Source organism: Megalobrama amblycephala, linkage group LG5, assembly GCF_018812025.1.
Source record: "Megalobrama amblycephala isolate DHTTF-2021 linkage group LG5, ASM1881202v1, whole genome shotgun sequence".
Lineage (NCBI taxonomy): Eukaryota > Metazoa > Chordata > Actinopteri > Cypriniformes > Xenocyprididae > Megalobrama > Megalobrama amblycephala.
Window position 1 is genome coordinate 681,218 of NC_063048.1, and position 24,676 is coordinate 705,893.

The 24,676-nt window shown below is 41.1% G+C and overlaps 1 protein-coding gene across 1 annotated transcript in view; it reads left to right on the top strand.

Moving 5' to 3' along the window:
* Positions 1-24,676, top strand: part of trappc12 (trafficking protein particle complex subunit 12) — a 32,379-nt gene that overhangs the window by 4,454 nt on the left and 3,249 nt on the right. Inside the window, 8 exon segments of the mRNA XM_048190328.1 lie at positions 1,599-1,715; positions 12,583-12,696; positions 16,544-16,682; positions 17,852-17,964; positions 18,072-18,144; positions 22,736-22,809; positions 23,293-23,391; positions 24,451-24,554. Of these exon segments, the coding sequence (XP_048046285.1) occupies positions 1,599-1,715; positions 12,583-12,696; positions 16,544-16,682; positions 17,852-17,964; positions 18,072-18,144; positions 22,736-22,809; positions 23,293-23,391; positions 24,451-24,554 (833 nt within the window).

Sequence of the window (24,676 nt, forward strand, 5' to 3'; positions counted from 1 at the left end):
TTTTGCTTGGTCAATGGCGAAGTCATTTTCAGTTCCTCAAAATAGCAACACGCCAACAATGCACCTGAACACACCTCGTTTTCAGACCAGCACGCCCATGGGTGGACAGATGGACACGAGTGCATTTGCTATTTAAACAATGTGCCGCAGGACCTGAAAATAATAACTGCGTCGGGCTGACACTAGCAAACTTGCGTCGTGCCTGCCGTCGCATTGTGCCGGGTGTGTGATAGGGCCCTTTGAGTCCATCTATTATAGGCTGATATGTTACATTTAGGGTTATTTTAGCATAACTAAAGGTTAAAAAAAGCTTTTCATGCACCTCACCTTAACTTTCTGTTTCGATTGGAAATACGTGAGGGCTAACATGTTTGAAAGGATTTTAAAGATATTAATACTTTTATTCAGCAAGGATGCATTAAATTGGTCAAAAATGACAGTAAAGACTTTTACATTGTTGCAAATGATTTTTATTTAAAATAAATGCTGTTCAAATTCAAATTTATTTATAAAGCACTGAATAAAAACAACAGCAACGTTGACCATAGTGCTGTACAAACAATGACACAATAAGAAGACAACTTTTAAAAAAGGATCACATCCATATAGTTATATAGCCTGAGTAAAAATATAAACCTTAAGACAATCAAAGTACATCTTAAACTAGGATCAGAAGAGGCATATATGATATTAGCAACCTCCGCAACTTCTATGATCGAACGCTATCATAAAAAAATGTTTTCAAATGGCTTTTAAACTGGCCGAGCGTCGGTATGCCCAGAAATCTGAAGCAGCACAACTGTTTCCAACATTGATAATAATCATAAATGTTTCTTGAGCATCTAATCATCATATTAGAATGATTTCTGAAGGATCATGTGACACTTTGATCCTTCAGCTTTGATCACAGGAATAAATTACACTTTACTATATATTCACATAGAAAACAGCTGATTTACACTGGAATAATATTTCACTGTTTTACTGTATTTTTAATCAAATAAATGCAGCCTTGTTGAGCAGAAGGTTTTTTTAAAAAACATTAAAAAAAATCTCACCGACCCCAAACAGTGTATGTCCATTTCATGTGGTCTTTAAAATGCAGTGAATAAAAGTGAAGACATGGTGAATTGGGCTGGGACAATAAATCATTGAATCGATTCTGAGCTTAGTGTTTAACAGCAGATGGCGCTGCGTGCTTTAGAAACAGCCGTACTCTGCTTGCTTCCAGTTCTTTCACACACACCACTTCAACCTTCTATAAAATAATCATTCATATTTCGAATAAGTTCAAAAAGGTTGGGCTGTTTACATTAATCTCACTTCATAAAAACATTGTGAGGTGCAAACACATTCTCAGACTCAGCCGAATGCACGAGCGCTCTTCTTCATGAGCATTTGAGCATGTGGTTAAAAACTAGTCTAGAGCGCCATCTGCTGTTAAAAACTAATCCCAGAATCAATTTGAGAGAGAATCACGATGCATCGGGAAAATCTCAGAGAATCAATACACGAATCGAGATGAATCTCATTGTTCTCAGTGTGGGAACGCTCTGAAACAGGAATCGAAGCAGAAACGTAATCTCTGTGATTTGCAGGGCGACGCGGTGAAAGATCTCATGCAGCGTTTTCTGGGCGATCAGGCAGCTATGAAGAGACAGGTGCTCTCGGCCAACTCAGTGGAGCAGAACTTCCTGGGACTCAAGCGACTGATAGTGAGTAGCAGATCATGATTGCTAGTTCTTCACGTCTTCCTAGTTTTTGACTCATTTCAGCAAAGACATACACGTGTATGTGTGTTAAGGCTGGAATACAGTACACATTTTAAAGGGGACCTTTTATGCAAAATTCACTTTCATGTTTGAACACAGATGTGTGTAAACAACCAGCCTATATCTGTAAAAGTCCACCCACACCCATATAGTGTTATTAGCACAATCTAATAGGTAGCATTATTCGTCAGAACACCGGACTGCTTCACAAACGAGGGTCAATTCAACACAAAAGATGAACATGACGGCACATGCTAGTGGATGAGTTGAATCAACTCCACAGCAACTACATCAATTTATCCACTAACCATTCAGAAACGTCTAAAAGTTGTAACTTCTTCCTGAGTCTCTCCATCAGTGTCGGTTTGAACAATGTAAGGCTGAACACCGTTACTGACAATCCTCATTTTGGCTGCGTGAGATTCTCCAGCTTTGTTGTTGTTGAGCTGTTAAAGCTCCGCCCTCTTCTGGAAAGCGGAGCTCATTTGCATTTAAAGGGACACACACAATATGGGGGCAAATTTGACAAGCTATAATAAATGATCTGTGGGGTATTTTGAGCTGAAATTCTGGAGACACCAGAGACTGATATTACATCTGCATTATAGGTCCCCTTTAAAATGAGAGTTGGAGGTGGGTGGCATTAATGGCAGCTCCGCTTTGTGTTCTTGTTCACCATCTCAGTTTCTTTCACCATTGTTCACCATTCTCAGTTTGCTCAAAATCAGAGAGAAAATCTTGTGCTGTAATGAATTCCAGCCTTTAGTTGGAAAATGGCAGTGTTTTTCTGAAACTAGGGGTGAGCAGATGATCAAAATATAGTATGACAGTACTATAGTAGTCACTCACAATATAGTTATTGAATTAAATCTTTTTACAGTAAGCCCAAGGTTGATGGACTGATTTTTCCACCTCCAGCAATGGCCAGTATGTCACACAATGTGTTCAGCTCTGTGTTGGATTTCTAAAATCCAGACTACATCCACATGATATCCACACACGTTCTTGCTTGAAATTATAGAAATCAAGACATGTCTGTTCCTTATTCCCACATGCAAATATCATCAAGCAATCCCAGCTGTGTAGATAGCTACGACTACGACTTGGTAATACTGAAAAATACGGTGTACGTGTGCACCGATAAATAATGTATTCTTTTAATTGAGACACTTCAGATGTGCACTGGTCACCATGATGGTTTTGAATGGCTTTAAATATGATTGTAATCATTTAGATGAGGAAATACATGTGCAGTGTCATATAGACTACATGAAGTTATAATGAGAACACGACTGTAAGAGAATGTATATCAGGAATATTTGATATATTTGTGGCATGTGTGTGTGTGTGTGTGTGTGTGTGTGCAGTGCTGTATCAGGCAGCATGAAGTGCCAGCTGTAGCCCTAGGGGCTCAAAATGACTGCCTCACTGATTTACCTCTGAACACGAGCGTCAGACTAATGCAGACAGGCCTGAGATGCACAGCCTTGCCTGCTGTGCCCACGTCCTTCACTGGATGACAAGGATACACTGCATGTGTGTGTGTGTGTGTGTGTGTGTGTGTTAGTGCTGAGGCAGCCTGTAGTGTGGAAGCATGAGCTCTAATCCCCAGATCCCGGACTTCACAGGCAGGATCAAGAGGAGAAACGTGTTTGAGGCTCAGAGTTACTGAGACACACGCAGGATTAGACATTCACAGACACTGCATTGTATCGCTCTTAAAGACCCTATGTGTGTTAACAAATACAGTTACATGTGTATCTCGCTTTTATCCAAAGTGACTAACATTGCATTCAAGGTATACATTCATTTCACTGCAAAAATACTCTGTATTTCTGTCTTCTTTTCCAGTACAAATATCTAAACATTCTTAAATCAAGATGCATTTACTGGAGAAACAAAATGACATAAGATTTTAAATCTTAAAAATGTTCAAAATTAAGTGAATTTGTGCTAAAAACAAAAAAAATATCTGCCTATAGCAGAAGAAAAATAGTCTTGTTTTCTCTCTGAATTAAGTTTATTGACAGATATATTGTTTTAAGCATAAACTCGCTTAATTTTAATATTATTTTCTGTTTACAGTGCTTAATATCTTCAGTCATTTTGCTTCTAAAGTAAATGTATCTTGATTTAAGAATGTTTAGATATTTCAGCTTAAAAACTTCGGTTGCCTTAAATCAAATTAGTCATTTCAACTTAAATTATAATAAACTTTTTTTTTTTTTTTTTTTTTAGATGAATCTCATTTAAGTACTAAGTTGACTTACTGATCATATTTTTTTTGATTGTGTGCCCCCCAAATATTGATAAATACATGACTGACAAAAAATGCAATTAATTAAAAAATATTGGCAATTAAAAAATGTAATTTGACATGTCCCATTCAAACTTTCAATAGAAAATGTGGACAGAAAACTGAATTCATCAAGCCATTTCATTTTTTAATATGCCTAAATTAACCTTTAAGAAGGGTATGTAAGATGTGTTTCCAAATACCGTCATTTTCTGGTTCACTGCTTCTGTTTGGCTTTTCTCTGGGGCGTGTTAAACTTCAAACCCTTGAGGGAGAAGCGCCACTGTGTGTTGAATTGTTATGCTGAATTATATCACGTACTTGCTGAGGTCATGTGGTAATTTGACTTTAAACTTTTACTTTAAATGTAGTCAGAAACTGGTTTTGATAATGTGCAATTGAGCATGTGAATTTGTCTGGTTCTTTGAACTGTAAGCCAGGAGTACAGGCCTCATACTGAGCGTTATGAAGTCAAATTTATTTGTATAGCCCTCTTCACAATACACATTGTATTCCAGAAAATCATGATGTTAATGTTTGTAACATCTTAATATTGTCATGGTTGGTTGTGGTTAAGCACACGACGAAAGGAGTAAGGAACAAAAACAGTCTTTGGTAGTAAATTCCACTAGGAACATGTAAGGAGAATCACAGGGAAGAAGCTCAGGAAACAACCACACTTAACATAAACAATACCGGAAAATGAAACAAAGAAAACTGAGGGTTTTATGCTGCCTTGACATGTTCTCGGGAATCGTAAATAAATTGAAATGCGTAAATATCATAAATACGAGTTTCCTAGGTAAAAATTGCACATGAACGCCCTCGCATTTAAAAACTTGAATGCGATGAGTTCATAATAATGACTTCAGAAGAGGGAATTATCAAATTTCCAATAGTACGTGAAGGCAGCATAATTACAAGGGAGAGTAATCAACTGGACAGAAACAGGAGCGTAGAGCTAATTAACAACCAAGGAAACTAACTAGGGAACACAGACAAACCAGAAGAGGAAGAGGAAAAAAAAACAGAACCAAAACACAGTGAAACTGAACCGAAACAGAGCATGCATGTTACTGTAGCAGATTATCGCTGGGCACTATGAAGTATACAGTTACAACAATTACAGTAAGTACAACTAGTAACTAGAAAAATGGTTCTTTTAACAGAGTAAATTTAGTTGTTTTCACAATTAACAGATATAATTCTAAGCAATCTGAATAAATGCATTTTGAAAATAGGACTATTTAAAATAAATCAAATGAATGCAAATAGTTAATAATAAACTATGCTATCTGTTTCATTTATCTGTGACTGACAAATATGCATCACGTTAAGTTTATTAGACTTTATGTTAAAACTGTGTTATCAAATTGATGGAAATTTTATATGAAATTCAAATACATACATCTTAAATTTAAATGTATATATATTGCTCATAATGCATGGCTACTAGTGTGATATTGCATTTATACAACACTTCGATGGCATGAGTGTGTAAATAAATAAGAACAACAATGGAGTGTCTTTAAAACCCTCTTTTGTGAGGAACTACTTCCTTCCGCCACAGACTCAAATCTCAAGTTGACAGTTTAACAGTTGAGCACAAGATCTGTTACTAATTCTACAACGTCACTTCAGAACTAGTAATGAAGAACCTTGAGTCGCTTCATTGAAACTCACTGTAATATGTAGAGTATTATGAGAGAGAGATGGACTAAACGAGTGTATTACCTGCATCTGATATAACATTCATTCAGTTCGATGCTCATAATATTATATACACTACAGAAAGTCAGTTTGAATGTCCGCAGAGGAACACAACATCTTTGTCTTTGTCCTTTTAAAAGTTAAGGGGATTTCCCACAGCGCTAAAACAACTTCCTTGTTCTGACTCAGTCATAAAGAGAGTCTTTGCCGCCATCTAATGGAGTAATAATGTAACTTTCACTGATACTATTGATGGGCTCTTTCTCAATACCAAATACTGTATATTATTTAATATAAAATAATATTTATTGAACAACAATATTTAAATTAATTAACAACAATAGCCATTATAAAAGACATAAACACAAGCAAACAATAAACACAATCAAATAAATAAATAAACATAAGCAAACAATTTAGTAAAACGTACAAAATTAGCACTCTAGTAGCACTCTTATATATAGCCTAAATATTAGTTTTATGAAATTAAATTTTCCCCTTAACCCAAATCGTTTCGCTCTGGAACAAGTAATAGATTAATAAGACCAAAGGTTACCTGTTTGATATACCCCAAATTAATTATATTTTTAACCACGAGCCAGCCAAATTCCCGAAGCATCGGCTGAGATGAAGCTGTTCTCAGCGGGTACACGAGCACTGAACGACCGCTGACTGCCTGGAGCTCACATTTGCAAAAGTGTCTAAACAAAACTTTTCATATATGAGTCACATATTTGAGGTATAAATAACTACATTATCACCTAAAAAAGTATTAAAACCACATTTTGTGACACAACAACTTCTGAAAAAATATGATGGATTTGCTTGACCGCCTTGACACTCGCTGCAAGTGGAATGATACAAACGGTGAAACGGTTCCAGTGCTGAGACTGGGAGAATATCGCACGGCTCTCAGCCAATCGGATTCGAGAACCAGAAAGAACTGTTGTAATATATATATATGTACATATATTTAAGATGTAACTGTTAAAATGGTCCTGAACTGGGACTAGTGTAGAAGTACATACTGATCCAGATCTGTCATCCCCAGAGTAAAAACAGCTCAGACAGAGAGAAAGTCTCACATACACCACAACATGTGCCGTTCATCTGAACCTGAGAGAAAATCACTCATTCTACAGAAGACGGATGCCTCAGCCGCCCATGTTTCCACTTGTCTGATCATTTCTCTTTTCTTCTGGTCTGGCTCTTGTCGTCTCCGCACGGGGTTCCAGTGATTATTTTTAGCTCTTAATCTTGGTCTTATTTCTCGCGGCACCATCCGGACTTCCTCTCCAGCTGTTCATAATATTGTTATCTATCTCATTTTCTTGGCCGCAAAGGTTTGAATCTCTCTCAGTGCAGCCCATGAGTGTGCATTGAGTGTAGACAGTGAGAGAGTTACAAAGACAGCTAACATTTACATTTATAATGAAACCGTTTTAAAGTTGAAGATTGTTGGTTTTCATCTCCAAGGCTGTCTTTTCCATTTTTGTGTTTTTGTCTTTACAACGTCAGTTACAAAAACCATTTGTATAAATATATACAAATATAGCATTCACTTCTCTAGCATTTACATTCAAAATGGTTTCAAACTGATTTTCAGCTTCATCTATTGAAGATACTTTAAGTATAAGCATAAAATCATTAAAAACTCACCAGATCTTGTGATTTTGTTGAACTAGCAGGTGAAATATGAAATGGAGAATTTTCAGGATGAAGACTGAATTTGATATTGCTTGATTTTTAATAACGATTCAATAAATATCTGATGGTGTTGAGGTGAAGTCAAGCTGTGAAACCTGATAAAGATTTAAATGAGACTCTTCCTTTTGTCGGACCATAGTCCTGATGTTCCTTTACTGTCTCAAACTGTCAAAGAAAGCAGAGATAATCAAGTCCATGGTTTCTGAATGTCTGAAATGAGTAAGAATTTCATTAAAAGCATCCAAAGATGGTCACTGACCTAAATTTGCCACGTTTTTATTAATAGAAATAAAATGATTATCATTTTAACATGAATTTACTGACTATACCAGATTGTTTAAAACATGCTGCATGATTCTGGATATATTGAGAATCATGATTTTTTGTTTAAAATAGAGATCACAATTCTCCCACAATACTGAACAGACATCTAAACAAAAATAACATGTAATGCACAAAGTGTTAACTGCTGCAGTCCATTAAATAGATTTGAGTGAATGATTCAATGACTCACTCATAAAGACTTCACTTCATTACCGGATGAATCAGCATTTTTTGAACGAATCTCTTGAATGAATGATTCAATGACAAACATACTTTTAACAGTCACTTGTCTCCACCTATAGGGTAACGTTGTAATCGATACAGTCATTATTTGAAGCATCAAGTTCCTTTCAAAAGGCGATTTACTCTATTTTGATCGCTACCGTAGACATCAGTGTTTATATCTGAACTATAAACTTTTATCTCAGTACTTCTGTGATAATATGAGTGTTTGTAAGACAGAAATAATGAACTCTGTGGTTGAAAAGAGCTGTTTCATACCTATCCATGACAGCTGCTCTCTATGGATCAGAACGCAGATCTGAATGATCGCTGTGATTGTACTTGACGAAGGTTTAATAGACAGAGCCCAACTGCTGTAATTTATGACTAAGATCAAGTGGGTGTTTTAATTGAGATTGTGATCTTTTATCGATTAATCGTGCAGCTGTAAAACATGGCAATTCTAATTAATGAGTTGCTGTTACTTTAGCTGTTTGATTCAGGACTTTTGATTCCGTCGGCATCACACAAAGTCCATTATTCAGCCTGGGCTCTGCTGGCATGGGCTCTAACGCTTGCCTGTTGTGTCATTAGCTCTCCTATTCAGATTAGCTTTGGCCTTCAGAGGATATGGAATATTTGGTTGATGTTTAACACCATATACCTTACATGAGCATTTTTTATATATATCAGATTTGTCTGAAACATTAACAGATGCTTTTCCAACCTGAGAAGATAACAATGCGACAACAGCAGCAGCTTTCTGTGCTGTATGTAGAAAAGCCTTCAATGAGGTTAGCATGGATTACTTTCAGTAATTAACCTCTGGCCAGCAGGGTCTACCACAGTCTTCTTTGGTGTTTTAGGTTGTTTGAACTCATTGCTGAATTCTTTCTTCTTTATAATACACTACTAAGCTTGTGATATTTGCTCAGTCTCTGATCAGCCTTCTTTCCTGCCAGACGCTTTTTATTTGCTCAGAAAAGCTAACAAGGATATTACTGGTTTCTCCAGAAACGAGGGAACTGTGTGGGTCAAAATCAGGAAACACTGCTATTGTCTCTGTGATGAAATTATAAACAGAACTTAGTGAACTTACTCTCATAGATCCAGTTTCCATGGTTATATGAGTACACTGTATAGAATTAATGAAAAATTTATTACATATTTATGTAAATAAAATGCAATGCTTTCACTGTCTATGTAGGGTTTTTTCCCCCTATAATTTAATTGGAGTTTAAACAGAATTATAATTCAACTCTGAATGGTGTACAACCCTTCTTCAACCCAAAACTATTTTAATTTTACTCTTTCACATATTCTGTGTTTTTGTCCAATGACCAGTTGGTGGCAACAAGAGACTGTTGAAACATGTATTGTCATTGAATCATTCATTTTAAAAGATTCAATAATGCTGATTCATCCAGTAATGAAACAAGCAAACTCTTTATGAGTGAGTCATTGAATCATTGTCACAGAAACACGTAATTCCGAGTCTGAGGACGTAAACAGCTCCAAGTGGAGTGTCATGTGTTGTCATCTCGTAATTATGGTACTTACAATATGGTGTGAACCCAACACTAGTTTCAATGAAATGTCTTGCTTTAGAGGTGAATTTGCTGACAGTGTTCAAAAACATTCAGTGTGAACTATACGCAGTAAAAAGGGTTAGTTCACCCAAAAATGAAAATTCTGTCATCATTTACTCACTTCCAAACCTGTATGAATTTCTTTGTTCTGCTGAACACAAAGGAAGATATTTGGAAGAATGTCAGTAACCAAACAGATCTCGCCCCCTATTGACTACCATAGTAGGAAAAATAAATACAAATACAGAATAAAAATAACATAGAATCGCTTTGAAAACAGCTGACAAAAAGCAAAAACTAATGTATCATTACATAAACTTAATGTCTAAAGTTAAAGTTTGTTTTTATGTTTAAGCTCGATGAAAGCAAGACTTGCCGACGGGTCTCGCTGTAGATTGGGGATGATCGAGTTCACACGCAGAATGTCCGACTTTGAGTTGAGCTCCAGACATTATTTCCTTGAAGCTGGTGGGAAAAATCCAAATTCCGATCTGTCTGGAATGCATCATTAGACCCTACTCTAAAGTAGGAGCTAAATGATTCTCCCTAACAGTCGTTTCTATAGCTAAAATCATTTCCAGGCCCAGCGTGTTCTTCCGCCAATAGTTATAGAAACCATGAAAACGTTCGTCCGGTGCAAAAGCCCCTAATGATGACAGGGAATGATCCCTTTAAAAGAGCTGAGTCTCTGATCCATCTTGTGCGTGCATTTGGAGTCCCCAAGTGTGCAGTACATCAGAAAGGACCCTCGTTTCCACCGTCATTGACGTCTGTTATGTTTTATCTCAGTGGCAGCTGCTGCTTTTGCCCGTTTCCCTGCCAGTGGTTTTCGGCTTCATTTGCCCCTCTAATGAAGATTTAGAGGCTCCGACAGAAGAGAGAGAGAGCAGGACAGAAGGAAAGAGCAAGCATTTTCAATGCCTGTGAAAATATAGAAGAAAGACTAAAGTCTCAGGATGAGAAAAACAAAACAGCATGCCATCTAAGGCACATGTCCACACCATAGGCAAAAAGTGCCAAAATCCAGTGTTCTCCTCAAATCCACAGTTAGAATGGTGTGAACATTGCATGGAGTGTAACCAGCAAATTGCACAATGTCAAATTGTGAGTCTGAATGAATTCACAATGTGAATATAGTCTTTTATAGATTGTATAGTAAGGGTAGACATGATATTGAATGTATGGTGGATGAAGGCTGTGAGGGATAGATTTTAGGGTTGTTACTAATAATTAGTCGATTAATCTAGCGATTGATTGTTAAAGGTACAATATGTAATAATTTTGGCCGCTAGAGGTCACTAGAGGTCTATTCAAAACAAAGGCGTAGCTTGATGATGCCAAGTTTTAGAGAGGAATCTTGGGACATGTGGTCTTCACCTCAACGGACGGTGCAAAAGAATCGGGATTGGACTCGGGAAGAAATCATGTTCATGGATGAGATTATTAACGTTACTGTAGTATGAAGCAGAGCAGGAGCGAGTGTTGTGGAGCTGAACGAGGAGCTGGAGCGATTGATCAACACACGCCTCACGAGCAGCGGGACTTTTATTATGACACAGTCGCCGGCGCCGCTGCCGCTTTTCCGGTCATGAGTATGAGGTAACGCAGCTCTGTTTATCATATTAGATACATTTGAGAGTGTTGAAAATGATGTTATAACGTTACTCTGTGCGTTCGCTCGGCGGCTGCTGTGAGACACTGTTACACACTGCAGTAAGATAGATCGATTTTACAATATCATATTAAATGCTGGATGATTGTGTTGATAAATGGCATGCAATTAATTTTAAAATGTATTGTATGATGGAGAAAATGCTGTATTACTGTTACTAAAAATAAAGCTGCATCTGATTATGCTATGTTAGCTACTTCACAAAATAGTGTTTTTCTCTGAGGCATGGTAAAGCACGGTACTCGCAAAACATCAAGAAAATTGGATTTAAACAATAAGACTTAATGTGTTGAGCTATATAACAACTATTAGTTTTCTGTCTATAAATATATCAAAACAGTTGTTCCCTTGTCTATTAAAACATTTAATATATTAAAGCGTCTTTGGTGTTTCCATGGTTTCTACAAAATAAACCAGAAACCGAGGGTAACGCGGGTATGACGCCATTGACAGGCGACTCCTCACACGTCCCGGAGCCTTGGTTAAAACTGCAATTTTCTCACAAAATAGTTGGAAACATTTGGGATATTGTAAGAACTCAACTGAACAAAATATATAACACTGACCTAGAGGTTTTGGGATATTTTACTGCAAAAATATTACATATTGCACCTTTAACAGTTGATGGAATTGAACACAGAATTGAGTTCTCTTCTCTTCACTTGCACGGACAAATACACAAATAAAAATTATGTCAAATACCCGTAATTTGTTTATTTGTTCTTATTTTATTATTGACTGTTCACTTTCATAATGTTTGAACTTTATATTAGTCCAGCTAGTAGTTTTTGCTGTGGTATTGAAATTCACTGTGAAATTTCACTGGTATCTAAAATTCTGGTGTCATAATAAGCTATTTATTAGAATATTAACAATTAAACAACAATAACCATCTTATTTTATTAATTTATTTTGTGGCAGGGCTTGTAAAAATGTGAAAACCGCACTGTCTGAACAAACCGATCAAGATTTCATCCATGCAAAATAACACTGCAGACACTCTGTCCTGAAGATCAGATCTGAAAAACAAATCAGATGTATGTGCACAATATGCCACATGTGAAGAAAACTTTAGTGTGAACAAGCCTAATTTGTCAGTCCCTAGTTTGTATTGCAGTTGATTTTCATTTATTTTGCAACATATGCAAGTTTTGAAACTGAAGTCTTGCTGTAACAAATGCCAGCGTCATGTAAAGCGAGTGCTCACAGTGACCTTGTCGTCTCTTTCACGCCTCCTCCTGAGCGAGCAGCTGTTTGTTTAATGACTTCATCTTCTCTCTCGGCACACAGAGCACTAAGAACTGGAGGGCGGCCGTGGACCTGACGGGCAGACTGCTGACGGCTCACGGCCAGGGCTACGGCAAGAGCGGCCAGCCCACCAGCCACACCACAGACTCCTTACAGGTGAGCAGAGCACCATGGTCTCTCTGCGGCGAAAGCTTAAGGCCCACGAAAAATAAAGTGAAGATCATGAACGAATGACAAGGAAGAAAAAAAATAACATATAGTATACAAGAGTATATACAAGCAAAAGTTTGTTGTTAGTCACCAGCAGCACACACTCAAAACAAACGTTACTCACGTATGGAGCAGAAACAACACAACCTCTGCATCCAGCCATCTCTCTTTCTACAGTCTTTCTTCAAATCTCCCTCTCGCTCATCTCCCTCTCGCTCACTCTCTCTCTTCCCCCATCATGAGTGGACACGCCCCCTACTACTGATTGGCTCACTCTCTCTCCTCCCCCATCATGAGTGGACACGCCCCCTACTACTGATTGGCTCACTCTCTCTCCTCCCCCATCATGAGTGGACACGCCCCCTACTACTGATTGGCTCACTCTCTCTCCTCCCCCATCATGAGTGGACACACCCCCTACTGCTCATTGGCTCACTCTCTCTACTCTCCCATCATGTGTACACGCCCCCTACTGCTGATTGGCTCACTCTTTTTCCTTTCCCATCATGAGTGGACACACCCCCTACTACTGACTGGCTCACTCTCTCTCCTCCCCCTTCATGAGTGGACACACCCCCTACTGCTGATTAGCTCACTCTCTATCCTCCCCCATCATGAGTGGACACGCCCCCTACTACTGATTGGCTCACTCTCTCTCCTCTCCCATCATGAGTGGACACACCCCCTACTGCTGATTAGCTCACTCTCTATCCTCCCCCATCATGAGTGGACACGCCCCCTACTACTGATTGGCTCACTCTCTCTCTCCTCCCCCATCATGAGTGGACACGCCCCTACTACTGATTAGCTCACTCTCTCTCCTCCCCCATCATGAGTGGACACACCCCCTACTGCTGATTAGCTCACTCTCTATCCTCCCCCATCATGAGTGGACACGCCCCTACTACTGATTGGCTCACTCTCACTCCTCCCCCATCATGAGTGGACACACCCCTACTACTGATTGGCTCACTCTCACTCCTCCCCCATCATGAGTGGACACACCCCCTACTACTGATTAGCTCACTCTCTATCCTCCCCCATCATGAGTGGACACGCCCTCTACTACTGATTGGCTCACTCTCTCTCCTCCCCCATCATGAGTGGACACACCCCCTACTGCTGATTAGCTCACTCTCTATCCTCCCCCATCATGCGTGGACACGCCCCCTACTACTGATTGGCTAACTATCTCTCCTCCCCCAGCATGAGTGGACACACCCCCTACTGCTGATTGGCTCACTCTCCTTTCCCATCATGAGTGGACACACCCCCTACTACTGACTGGCTCACTCTCTCTCCTCCCCCAGCATGAGTGGACACACTCCCTACTGCTGATTGGCTCACTCTCTCTCCTCCCCCATCATGAGTGGACACACCCCCTACTGCTGATTAGCTCACTCTCTATCCTCCCCCATCATGAGTGTACACGCCCCCTACTGCTGATTGGCTCACTCTCTATCCTCCCCCATCATGAGTGGACACGCCCCCTACTACTGATTGGCTAACTATCTCTCCTCCCCCAGCATGAGTGGACACACCCCCTACTGCTGAATGGCTCACTCTTTCTCCTTTCCCATCATGAGTGGACACACCCCCTACTACTGACTGGCTCACTCTCTCTCCTCCCCCAGCATGAGTGGACACACTCCCTACTGCTGATTGGCTCACTCTCTCTCCTCCCCCATCATGAGTGGACACACCCCCTACTGCTGATTAGCTCACTCTCTATCCTCCCCCATCATGAGTGTACACGCCCCCTACTGCTGATTGGCTCACTCTCTATCCTCCCCCATCATGAGTGGACACGCCCCCTACTACTGATTGGCTAACTATCTCTCCTCCCCCAGCATGAGTGGACACACCCCCTACTGCTGATTGGCTCACTCTTTCTCCTTTCCCATCATGAGTGGACACACCCCCTACTACTGACTGGCTCACTCTCTCTACTCCCCCATCATGAGTGTACACGCCCCCTACTGCTGATTGGCTCACTCTCTATCCTCCCCCATCATGCGTGGACACGCCCCCTACTACTGATTGGCTAACTATCTCTCCTCCCCCAGCATGAGTGGACACACCCCTACTGCTGATTGGCTCACTCTCCTTTCCCATCATGAGTGGACACACCCCCTACTTCTGATTGGCTCACTCTCTCTCCTCCCCCAGCATGAGTGGACACACTCCCTACTGCTGATTGGCTCACTCTCTCTCCTCCCCCATCATGAGTGGACACACCCCCTACTGCTGATTAGCTCACTCTCTATCCTCCCCCATCATGAGTGTACACGCCCCCTACTGCTGATTGGCTCACTCTCTATCCTCCCCCATCATGAGTGGACACGCCCCCTACTACTGATTGGCTAACTATCTCTCCTCCCCCAGCATGAGTGGACACACCCCCTACTGCTGATTGGCTCACTCTTTCTCCTTTCCCATCATGAGTGGACACACCCCCTACTACTGACTGGCTCACTCTCTCTCCTCCCCCAGCATGAGTGGACACACTCCCTACTGCTGATTGGCTCACTCTCTCTCCTCCCCCATCATGAGTGGACACACCCCCTACTGCTGATTGGCTCACTCTCTATCCTCCCCATCATGAGTGGACACGCCCCCTACTACTGATTGGCTAACTATCTCTCCTCCCCCAGCATGAGTGGAAACACCCCCTACTGCTGATTGGCTCACTCTTTCTCCTTTCCCATCATGAGTGGACACACCCCCTACTACTGACTGGCTCACTCTCTCTACTCCCCCAGCATGAGTGGACACGCCCCTACTGCTGATTGGCTCACTCTCTCTCCTTCTACATCATGAGTGGACACACACACCCCTTAATGCTGATTGGCTCACTTTCCTCTCCCATCATGTGTACACGCCCCCTACTGCTGATTGGCTCACTCTCTCTCCTCCCCCATCATGAGTTGGACACACCCCCTACTGCTGATTGGCTCACTCTTTCTCCTTTCCCATCATGAGTGGACACACCCCCTACTACTGACTGGCTCACTCTCTCTACTCCCCCAGCATGAGTGGACACACTCCCTACTGCTGATTGGCTCACTCTCTCTCCTTCTCCATCATAAGTGGACACACACACCCCTTAATGCTGATTGGCTCACTTTCTCTCCTCTCCCATCATGTGTACACGCCCCCTACTGCTGATTGGCTCACTCTCTCTCCTCCCCCATCATGAGTTGGACACACCCCCTACTGCTGATTGGCTACAAGTTTGTTGTGCTGCTCGGTCCGATCCACTTTCAACAGCATTTTTTAGAAATCACTTACTGCACCTTTAAATGTTTGTTTACAACCCACTTAAATATTATAGTTATGTACCAACTGACAGTGTTCCCTGTATGGTTTACTGCATTAGTTGAGAAAAATTGACACATAATGTAACTGATATATAATTGGATATCGAATCGAATTGAATCGCAAGCTTGTGAATCGAAATCGAACTATGAAATTTGTGTCCTAGAGTTGTGTTCAGTTTTCCCACACTGATACGCTGTACATGTGAAGCAGCGCAGAGCAGTCGGTGTTTTAGCTGCCGTCCCGAGACTCCCGACTCCCACTCAGTCCACAGTAACCCGCTGACGGGCCCGCGGCTCATATCAAAGCACCCGCTCGCTTTGATGTGCCGGCCTCACGCGGCTCCGCACGTACTGCTGCAGAGAAGAGCTCGTCTGTAATACATGAAGATCAGAAAGCACTGCACAACTAAGTTACAGAAAGAACAATATGTTGAGTTGTTTTGTTGAAGCAGACACCTCTTTTGTCTCTACAGCTGTGGTTTGTGCGTCTCGCTCTTCTGGTGAAGCTCAACCTTTTCCAGAACGCTGAACTGGAGTTTGAGCCCTTTGGGAATCTTGACCATCCAAACCTCTACTATGAATATTATCCGACGGTTTATCCTGGAAGACGAGGTAAAAGTTGTTTAACTACATTTTATGTGCAAGGCAATATTAAGTTATTCTGATATATTAAGTTATATCTTCCCATCCAATGTTCACAAGTTGTTTTTTTTTTTTTTAAGAAATGAATACTTTTAATCTGCAAGGATGCATTCATGAGATTTATAATGTTACAAAAGATTTCTATTTCACATAAATGTTGTTCTTTTGAACTGTTCTTGTATTCATCAAAGAATCCTGAAACATTAAGGCCTGGTTTCACAGACAGGGTTTAGATTAAGCCAGGATTAGACCTTAGTTCAATTAGGACATTTAAGTAGCTTTTATAAACGTGCCTTAGAAAACAAAAAAACAAAACAAAAAAACATGACTGTTGTGCATCTTGAGACAAAACAATGACACTCATATATTTTAATATGTACTTTCAGTTAAAACAGCTCAAACATGCGTTTTAGTCTGGGATTAAATTTAAACCTTGTCTGTGAAACCAGGGAGAAATATGAAGCAGCACAACTGTTTTTAACATTGATAATCATAAATGTTTCTTGAGCATCAAATCATCATATTAGAATGATTTCTGAAGGATCATGTGACACTGAAGACTGGAGTAATGATGCTGAAAGTTCAGCTTTGATCACAGGAATAAATTACACTTTACTATATATTCACATAGAACTGTTGCTGCTGAATTTTAGTAACTGATGACTATCTGTAATCACTGATTGTGTAATTAATACTGTGCCTAAAGTGTTATTAGATTGCGACCCCAAACATTTGAATGGTACTGTAGATATCTTTATAATGATGCCACAAACCTGGCAAAATTTGGCAAATCCAGCAATTAGTTCCTTCTCAAATGCAATCATAATATCAGCCCATTACCCAACAGAATTTTATTTCCAGTCAACCTTTTTGCAGTCGGTCAGGTGAAATTTGAAGATACAGCCCTTGACTCAGGTCTGCGTTACAGGATCCATCCTGATTTCAAAGAGTGGTGTGATCAAAGCTACAGCCCCTCGTCTCACCATCATGGAGTCTGTTTCTTCAATGTATTTCTTGACAGAAAAAGAAGCAAGAATGGAACATTTGTGCTTGTTAGTTTTTGCTTAAGAGAAAGAGTATGCATTAGTATTAATATCCCTAAATGTGTGTGTCATTTCCCTCTGTCTTGGATGGCCTAGGCTCGATGGTGCCGTTCTCCATGCGTGTTTTGCACGCCGAGCTCCCTCAGTATTTGCAGAAGCCTCAGGAAACTCTGGACCGCCTCCACAGAATAAAGAGCGTCTGTCAGAAGGTGAGCTGAACTTTACACCTCACCGGCTGCACCTGCTCCACAGAGCTCTGAAATTTAATTAGCGTAGCTGTAATTGGTGTTGTAAAACTGTTCTCGTCCTTTCACAGATCCTGAATAACCTGCAGGAGGGTTTAGCTGAGGACGGGAGTATGATGAACCTCACACAGGACAACAGACTCGGTACAGACCACTGAAATCTCTCCTCTAGACCTAGTGCATGTCAAATACAAAAAGAATGAAAAATCCGTCATTGTTCACTCATTCTTGTTTCCACCACCATGCAAAATGGTTATTTATAAGATTCCATATCTGTTATGATGCCTGTGTTAAATTACATCCTAGACTTTTGGCAGATATACAGTTGTAGACTTTACAGTCTTTCTTTTTGATGACTTATCTTGCAATCACAGATATCAAAAATTTGTATATAAAAAGCTTTATAAATTATACAATCCCTTCAGTGTGCTTGGAAAAATGTTAACACAAGAAAGAAAACTGCGCTCATTATGTGTGAATGAAACCACCCATATGGCAAAAATATACTATATATACTTTCAGATATATTTTAAAATTTATTTCAGTGTATTACTAATATTGTTGGTATATATATATATATATATATATATATATTTATAAAAATATATAAATATATTTATGGGGCTATGCACCTATTGCATTGGCAATTGCGAAGCTTGGCTGCTAAGTACACCACCTGTACCACCCTGGTAACTTGTGGTCTATAGCCTGGTGGTCCCAGAACTCATAAGCCCGGTAGTCTCTGCATTCCCCGGCTCAGTGGTCCCAGAACTCAAAAGCCTGGTAGTCTCCGAGTTCCCGGCCTAGTGGTCTTTAGCCCGGTTGTCTCAGCGCTCTCCAGTCCAGTGGTCTCTAGTCTCCGTGTTCCCCGGCCCAGTCGTCCCAGAACTCCCAAGCCCGGCAGTCTCCGTGTTCACTGTCCTAGTGGTCTTTAGCCCGGTGGTCTCAGCACTCCCCATCCCACTGGTCTCTAGCCTGGTGGTCCCAGTGCTCCCAAGCCTGGTGGTCTCAGCGTTCCCCGACCCAGTCGCCTCTAGCACAGTGATCCCAGCACTCCCAAGCCCAGTGGTCTCAGCACTCCCAAGCCCAGTGGTCTCAGCACTCCCAAGCTGAGTGGTCTGTAGCCTGGTGGTCCCAACGCTCCCAAGCCTGGTGGTCTCAGCGTTCCCCAACCCAGTCACCTCTAGCCTGGTGGTCCCAACGGTACGAAGACCGGTAGTCTCTGCACTCTTCAGGCTAGTGGTCCCAGAACTCAAAAACCCGGTAGTCTCTGAGTTCCCGACCTAGTGGTCTTTAGCCTGGTTGTCTCAGCGCTCCCCAGCCCAGTGGTCTCTAGTCTCCGTGTTCCCCGGCCCAGTGGTCCCAGAACTCCCAAGCCCGGCAGTCTCTGTGTTCCCTGTCCTAGTGGTCTTTAGCCCGTGGGTCTCAGCGTTCCCCGACCCAGTCGCCTCTAGCCTGGCGGTCCCAACGCTCCCAAGCCTGGTGGTCTCAGCGTTCCCCGACCCAGTCGCCTCTAGCCTGGTGGTCCCAACGCTCCCAAGCCTGGTGGTCTCAGCGTCCCCTGACCCAGTCGCCTCTAGCCTGGTGGTCCCAACGCTCCCAAGACCGGTAGTCTCTGCACTCTTCAGGCTAGTGGTCCCAGCGATCCCAATCCTGATGGTGTCAGCACTCCCCATCCCAGTGGTCTCTAGCCCAGTGGTCCCAGCACTCCCAAGCCCAGTGGTCTCAGCACTCCCAAGCCCAGTGGTCCCAGCATTCCCAAGCCCAGTGGTCTCAGCACTCCCAAGCCCAGTGGTCTCCGCTCTCATAAGCCCAGTGGTCTCAGCACTCCCAAGCCCAGTGGTCTCAGCACTCCCAAGCCCAGTGGTCCCAGCATTCCCAAGCCCAGTGGTCTCAGCACTCCCAAGCCCAGTGGTCTCCGCTCTCATAAGCCCAGTGGTCTCAGCACTCCCAAGCCCAGTGGTCTCAGCACTCCCCAGCTCAGTGGTCTGTAGCCTGGTGGTCCCAACGCTCCCAAGCCTGGTGGTCTCAGCGTTCCCGGACCCAGTCGCCTCTAGCCTGGTGGTCCCAACGCTCCCAAGACCAGTAGTCTCTGCACTCTTCTGGCTAGTGGTCCCAGCGATCCCAATCCTGATGGTGTCAGCACTCCCCATCCCAGTGGTCTCTAGCCCAGTGGTCCCAGCATTCCCAAGCCCAGTGGTCTCAGCACTCCCCAGCTCAGTGGTCTCTAGCCTAGTGGTCCCAGCGATCCCAATCCTGATGGTGTCTGCACTCCCCATCCCAGTTGTCTCTAGCCTGGTAGTCCCAGTATTCCCAAGCCCGGTGGTCTCAGCGCTCCCCAGCCCGCTGGACTCTGTGCTTCCCGGTCTACTGGTTTCAGCGCTCCCCAACAAGGTGGTCTGAGCACTCTCCTGCCTGGTGGTCCCAATACTCTCTAGTCCGGTGGTCCTGGAGGTCTTTCCTCTGTCCTCAGCACTTCCAGTAATGGCTACCACCATTTTATGTGTCTGGGCTGCACATACTTCCCATGAGGCGGTGGTATCCACCACAGAGGCCTACTCTGAACTCTCTGTGCTCTTTGTCATGGTCACAGAGGACACCCCTGAACTTTCTGCGCTCCCTGTCCCTGCTTCTGCCATGGTCCCCTGACCCGTGGTCTTCTGCTCTGCCATGGTGCCCTATTCCTAATCCTAGCCCTATAGTAAATACAAGTTGTTAATTAATATCACTGGTAATACTTTACAGTAAAGTCCCATTAGTTAACATTAGTTCATGCATTAACTAACATTAACAAACAATAAGCAATACATTTGTTACGGTATTTATTATTCTTTACCGTTCATTGTTAGTTCATGTGAGCTCAAGTCCATTAAATACTATTTACAGAAGCTTTTATTTAAAAAAAAAATTGAATTTACCCAAAATGTATTTTAAGATTGGAAATTACTTTCATGCCCTTTTAAATACATTTTGCAATATATTTTGACATTTATTTTCATTGTGAAAAAATACAAACACATTATGTTCACAACATATAGAATTTATTTCAAATGTATAGAAAGTTTAAAATGTTTAAAAAACATCACCATTTACCATCGCCTTTATAATTCGAGTCTAAAGATTCCTCCAGCCAGAGAGAAATCAAGAGCGAGCCGTAGATGGCAGCGATCTATCAGAACAGAGAGCTGACGCATTCTGTAAGTCTTGCATGCTCGATTGACTTGCTCACATGTTGTTTTGGTGAAGACAGAGATAAATACATGCTTCAGCATAGCTATGAGGAGAGTCTGTGATTTCAGCAGCCCCCCACCGGCCCGCCGCCTGTGCTCCTGATGTGGTTTCAGCGGGACGGACTCCCTCTGTCATGGGCACATGTCTCTGAGGGAGCTGCCAAGTGCTGACAGACTGCTGCCGCCCCCTTTACTCTCACCCTGAGTTTTGTGTGGCTGTTCATTGCTCCCGTTTGCCTCTGGCAGCGTGAAGGTGTTTTGGTGAGGATGAGAGGTTAATCCGAGGAGGATGGGTTCAGTTTGATGGCAAGCATCCTATAATGTGCGTTGAAAGAGCAAATTTTGTCTGAGCTGGGGTGGCTCAGGTTCAAAGCAATATCATTTTCAATATAATCAATATTATTTTCTGTCCTCCATTTAGTGTACTGATAAAATGCCACAAAAAAACAATGTGACAGCAATAAATAATGTATTTTATTTAGATTTTTACTCGTTTAAAGGATTAGTTCACTTTCAAATTAAAATTTCCTGATAATTTACTCACCCCCATGTGGTCCAAGATGTTCATGTCTTTCTTTCTTCAGTCGAAAAGAAATTAAGGTTTTTGAGGAAAACATTCCAGTAAATAAGCATCTTATCTAGAGAAACCATTGTTCATTTTCTAAAAAAAAATTAAAATTTGATATGTTTTAACCATAAATGCTCATCTTGAACTAGCTCTCTTCTTCTTCTTCTCTATTAGAATTCCAGCAGTGTAGACACTGCTAAGTGTATTACTGCCCTCCACAGGTCAGAGTTTTAACTAATTGTTATATACTTGCACTAGCATATTGTATATGACAATTTAGTTCAAACTTTGACCTGTGGGGGGCAGTAATACATTTAGCATATTTATATGTATTTATGTAAGTATCTGCTATACTGTACTCATTGATTTACATTACAAACTATCAAAATTTAATCTTAACCTTTGTCCATATAAATATCAGCATGAGCCATAAAAGCTTGATGAAATATGATGCTCAAATATGATGCTCAACAAAAAAATACATGCAAACATTTTTTAGATGTAAAAAAAAAAAAATATATATATATATATATATATATATATATATATATATATATTGTACAATTGTAATTTTACTTTATATGCACTTCAGGGATGCTCTCATAATTATCATTGTCTGTTTTTGCGGCAGGTGTGTCGTTCTCTTTCTTCAGCTGTGATCACACACCATCAGTACTGAGACACACACTGAAGTCTGTTCATGCACACACACACACACACAGATCTGAGATCAGATCGGCTCGCTGATGGGGGTCTACAGTGAGCCAGAGAGGGAAAATAAATGTGATTGTCACTGTGTCTTTTCCTCCTGCACTATAATTCCCACCAGCAGACAAATAATTGATGGTTTGTAGCCGGGAAAAGGAGGCAAAGACTGCAATTTTCAATTCCATTCCATTTGCTCAGTCGGTCTCTCTCTCTCTGCTCCGTGTTTCAGCCTCGATCCAGCTGTGGAGGTCACGTCTGAGCAGGGTGATGTACTCCATGGCCAACTGTCTGCTAATGATGAAGGTACGTGGGCGAACACAGACGCCTACCACATGCACTCAGTGCTGAATCATATCTGTGCGCATACAAACATCCTCTATCTAGGGTTATGAATCCTTCAAACTAGATAGTGCTGAAATGGGATAAAATTGGTTTTCTGATTATTGGTTCTATTGGTAAACGTGTCTGTGCGCACATACCATACCTGTATAGTATACACTTAGATTTGCATTGCCAGTAGCTGAAATATACGCCTGATTTTTGCAAGTTATCATGTTAAACGAGTGCCATCTGCTGGCTAAAGACTGTAGTGGTTATCAGACATACAACAAAGAAACTCACAAACACCGTTGAACATATATTGTATAAATGTCACACTCGGATTACCCGAGATTTTTAGCAAAGCCAAAACAAGGGTTTTGTGAGGTGAAAAACTGTTGAAGAGGTTCTCTATATCTCTATATATGTCATGTTATTGAAATGATTTCCCCTTCCTGTCACATTCAGGACTATGTGCTGGCGGTGGAGACGTATCACTCCATCATCGAGTACGAGCCGGAGCAAAGCGTGCAGCTGCTGAGTGGAATCGGACGCATTTTCCTACAGGTGAGAGCAGAGACACCTGAACACCACTGCAGCACTCACCTGACGTCAGGAAGAGCCACCAGATCACATGACATACTGCAAGACAGAGTTAGGGGCATTTTAGCAGCGCTTTACAATAGTGGCAAAGTTTTAGTATGTGTCTTGTTTTGGGGTCAGTAAGATTTTTAAAAAAAAAATTAATACTTTTATGCATTAAATTGATGAAACGTCACAGTAAAGACATTTATAATGTTATGAAAGATTCTATTACAAATAAATGCTGTTATTTTAAACTTTCTATTTATCAAAGAATCCTGAAATCATCATATTAGAATGATTTCTGAAGGATCATGTGACACTGAAGACTGGAGTAATGATGCTGAAAATTCAGCTTTGATCACAGGAATAAATTACACTTTACTATATATTCACATAGAAAACAGCTGATTTACATTGGAATAATATTTCACAATTTTACTGTATTTTTAATCAAATAAATGCAGCCTTGGTGAGCAGCAGAAAGATCTTTCAGAAACATTAACAAATCTGCTGATCCCAAACTTTTGAATGGCAGTAGTGTATGAAAATCAACACACATCATCTCTGCAGTGTAAAGATGCAGAGAAAGAAAGAAAAAAGACCAATCACAGTTCAGTATGCACATAAATGCAAGAAAGAAGTTGAGTTCAGTATTGGTCACATTTTTAATGTGGAACAAACATTATGAGTCAAACATGAGTAACATTTCTTAGAAATATATATATATAAGGTTTGCAAAACAAAAAAACAATAATAATAATGATAATAATAACCTTGTTAATTACTGTTATATTCAGTATTCAGTACAGAAAGATTAGTTCAATGTAAACTGCTGTTGGTTACGCCCAGACCAGGTTACGCAGAGTAAAATAAGATATTTTTTTAGTTTTTTGCAAGTGATTATTGCAGAAAACAGCGTGTTATCAGTGGATGAGTGAACAGTGTCTTTTCTTTGAAGAGAATCAAAGAGTCTGTTTTGCTCTTCATGTTTTATCTTCACACAGAGAAGGTAATTAATGTTCTGTTTGTTCATATTTTTAGATTGGAGACATCAAAACTGCTGAGAAGTACTTTCAGGATGTGGAAAAAGCCTGTCAATCAAAGGGAAAAACACCTCATGAAGACACCTCAGTTCTGATGAACAGGTAAAACTGACTCAACAACTGCAGCATGATGGCAGACGCTTACTGAAACCTGTTCATGTTTACACTACCGCTCAAATATGTGTCATAATTATGATTTTTTAAATGTTATTGAAAGAGTCTCT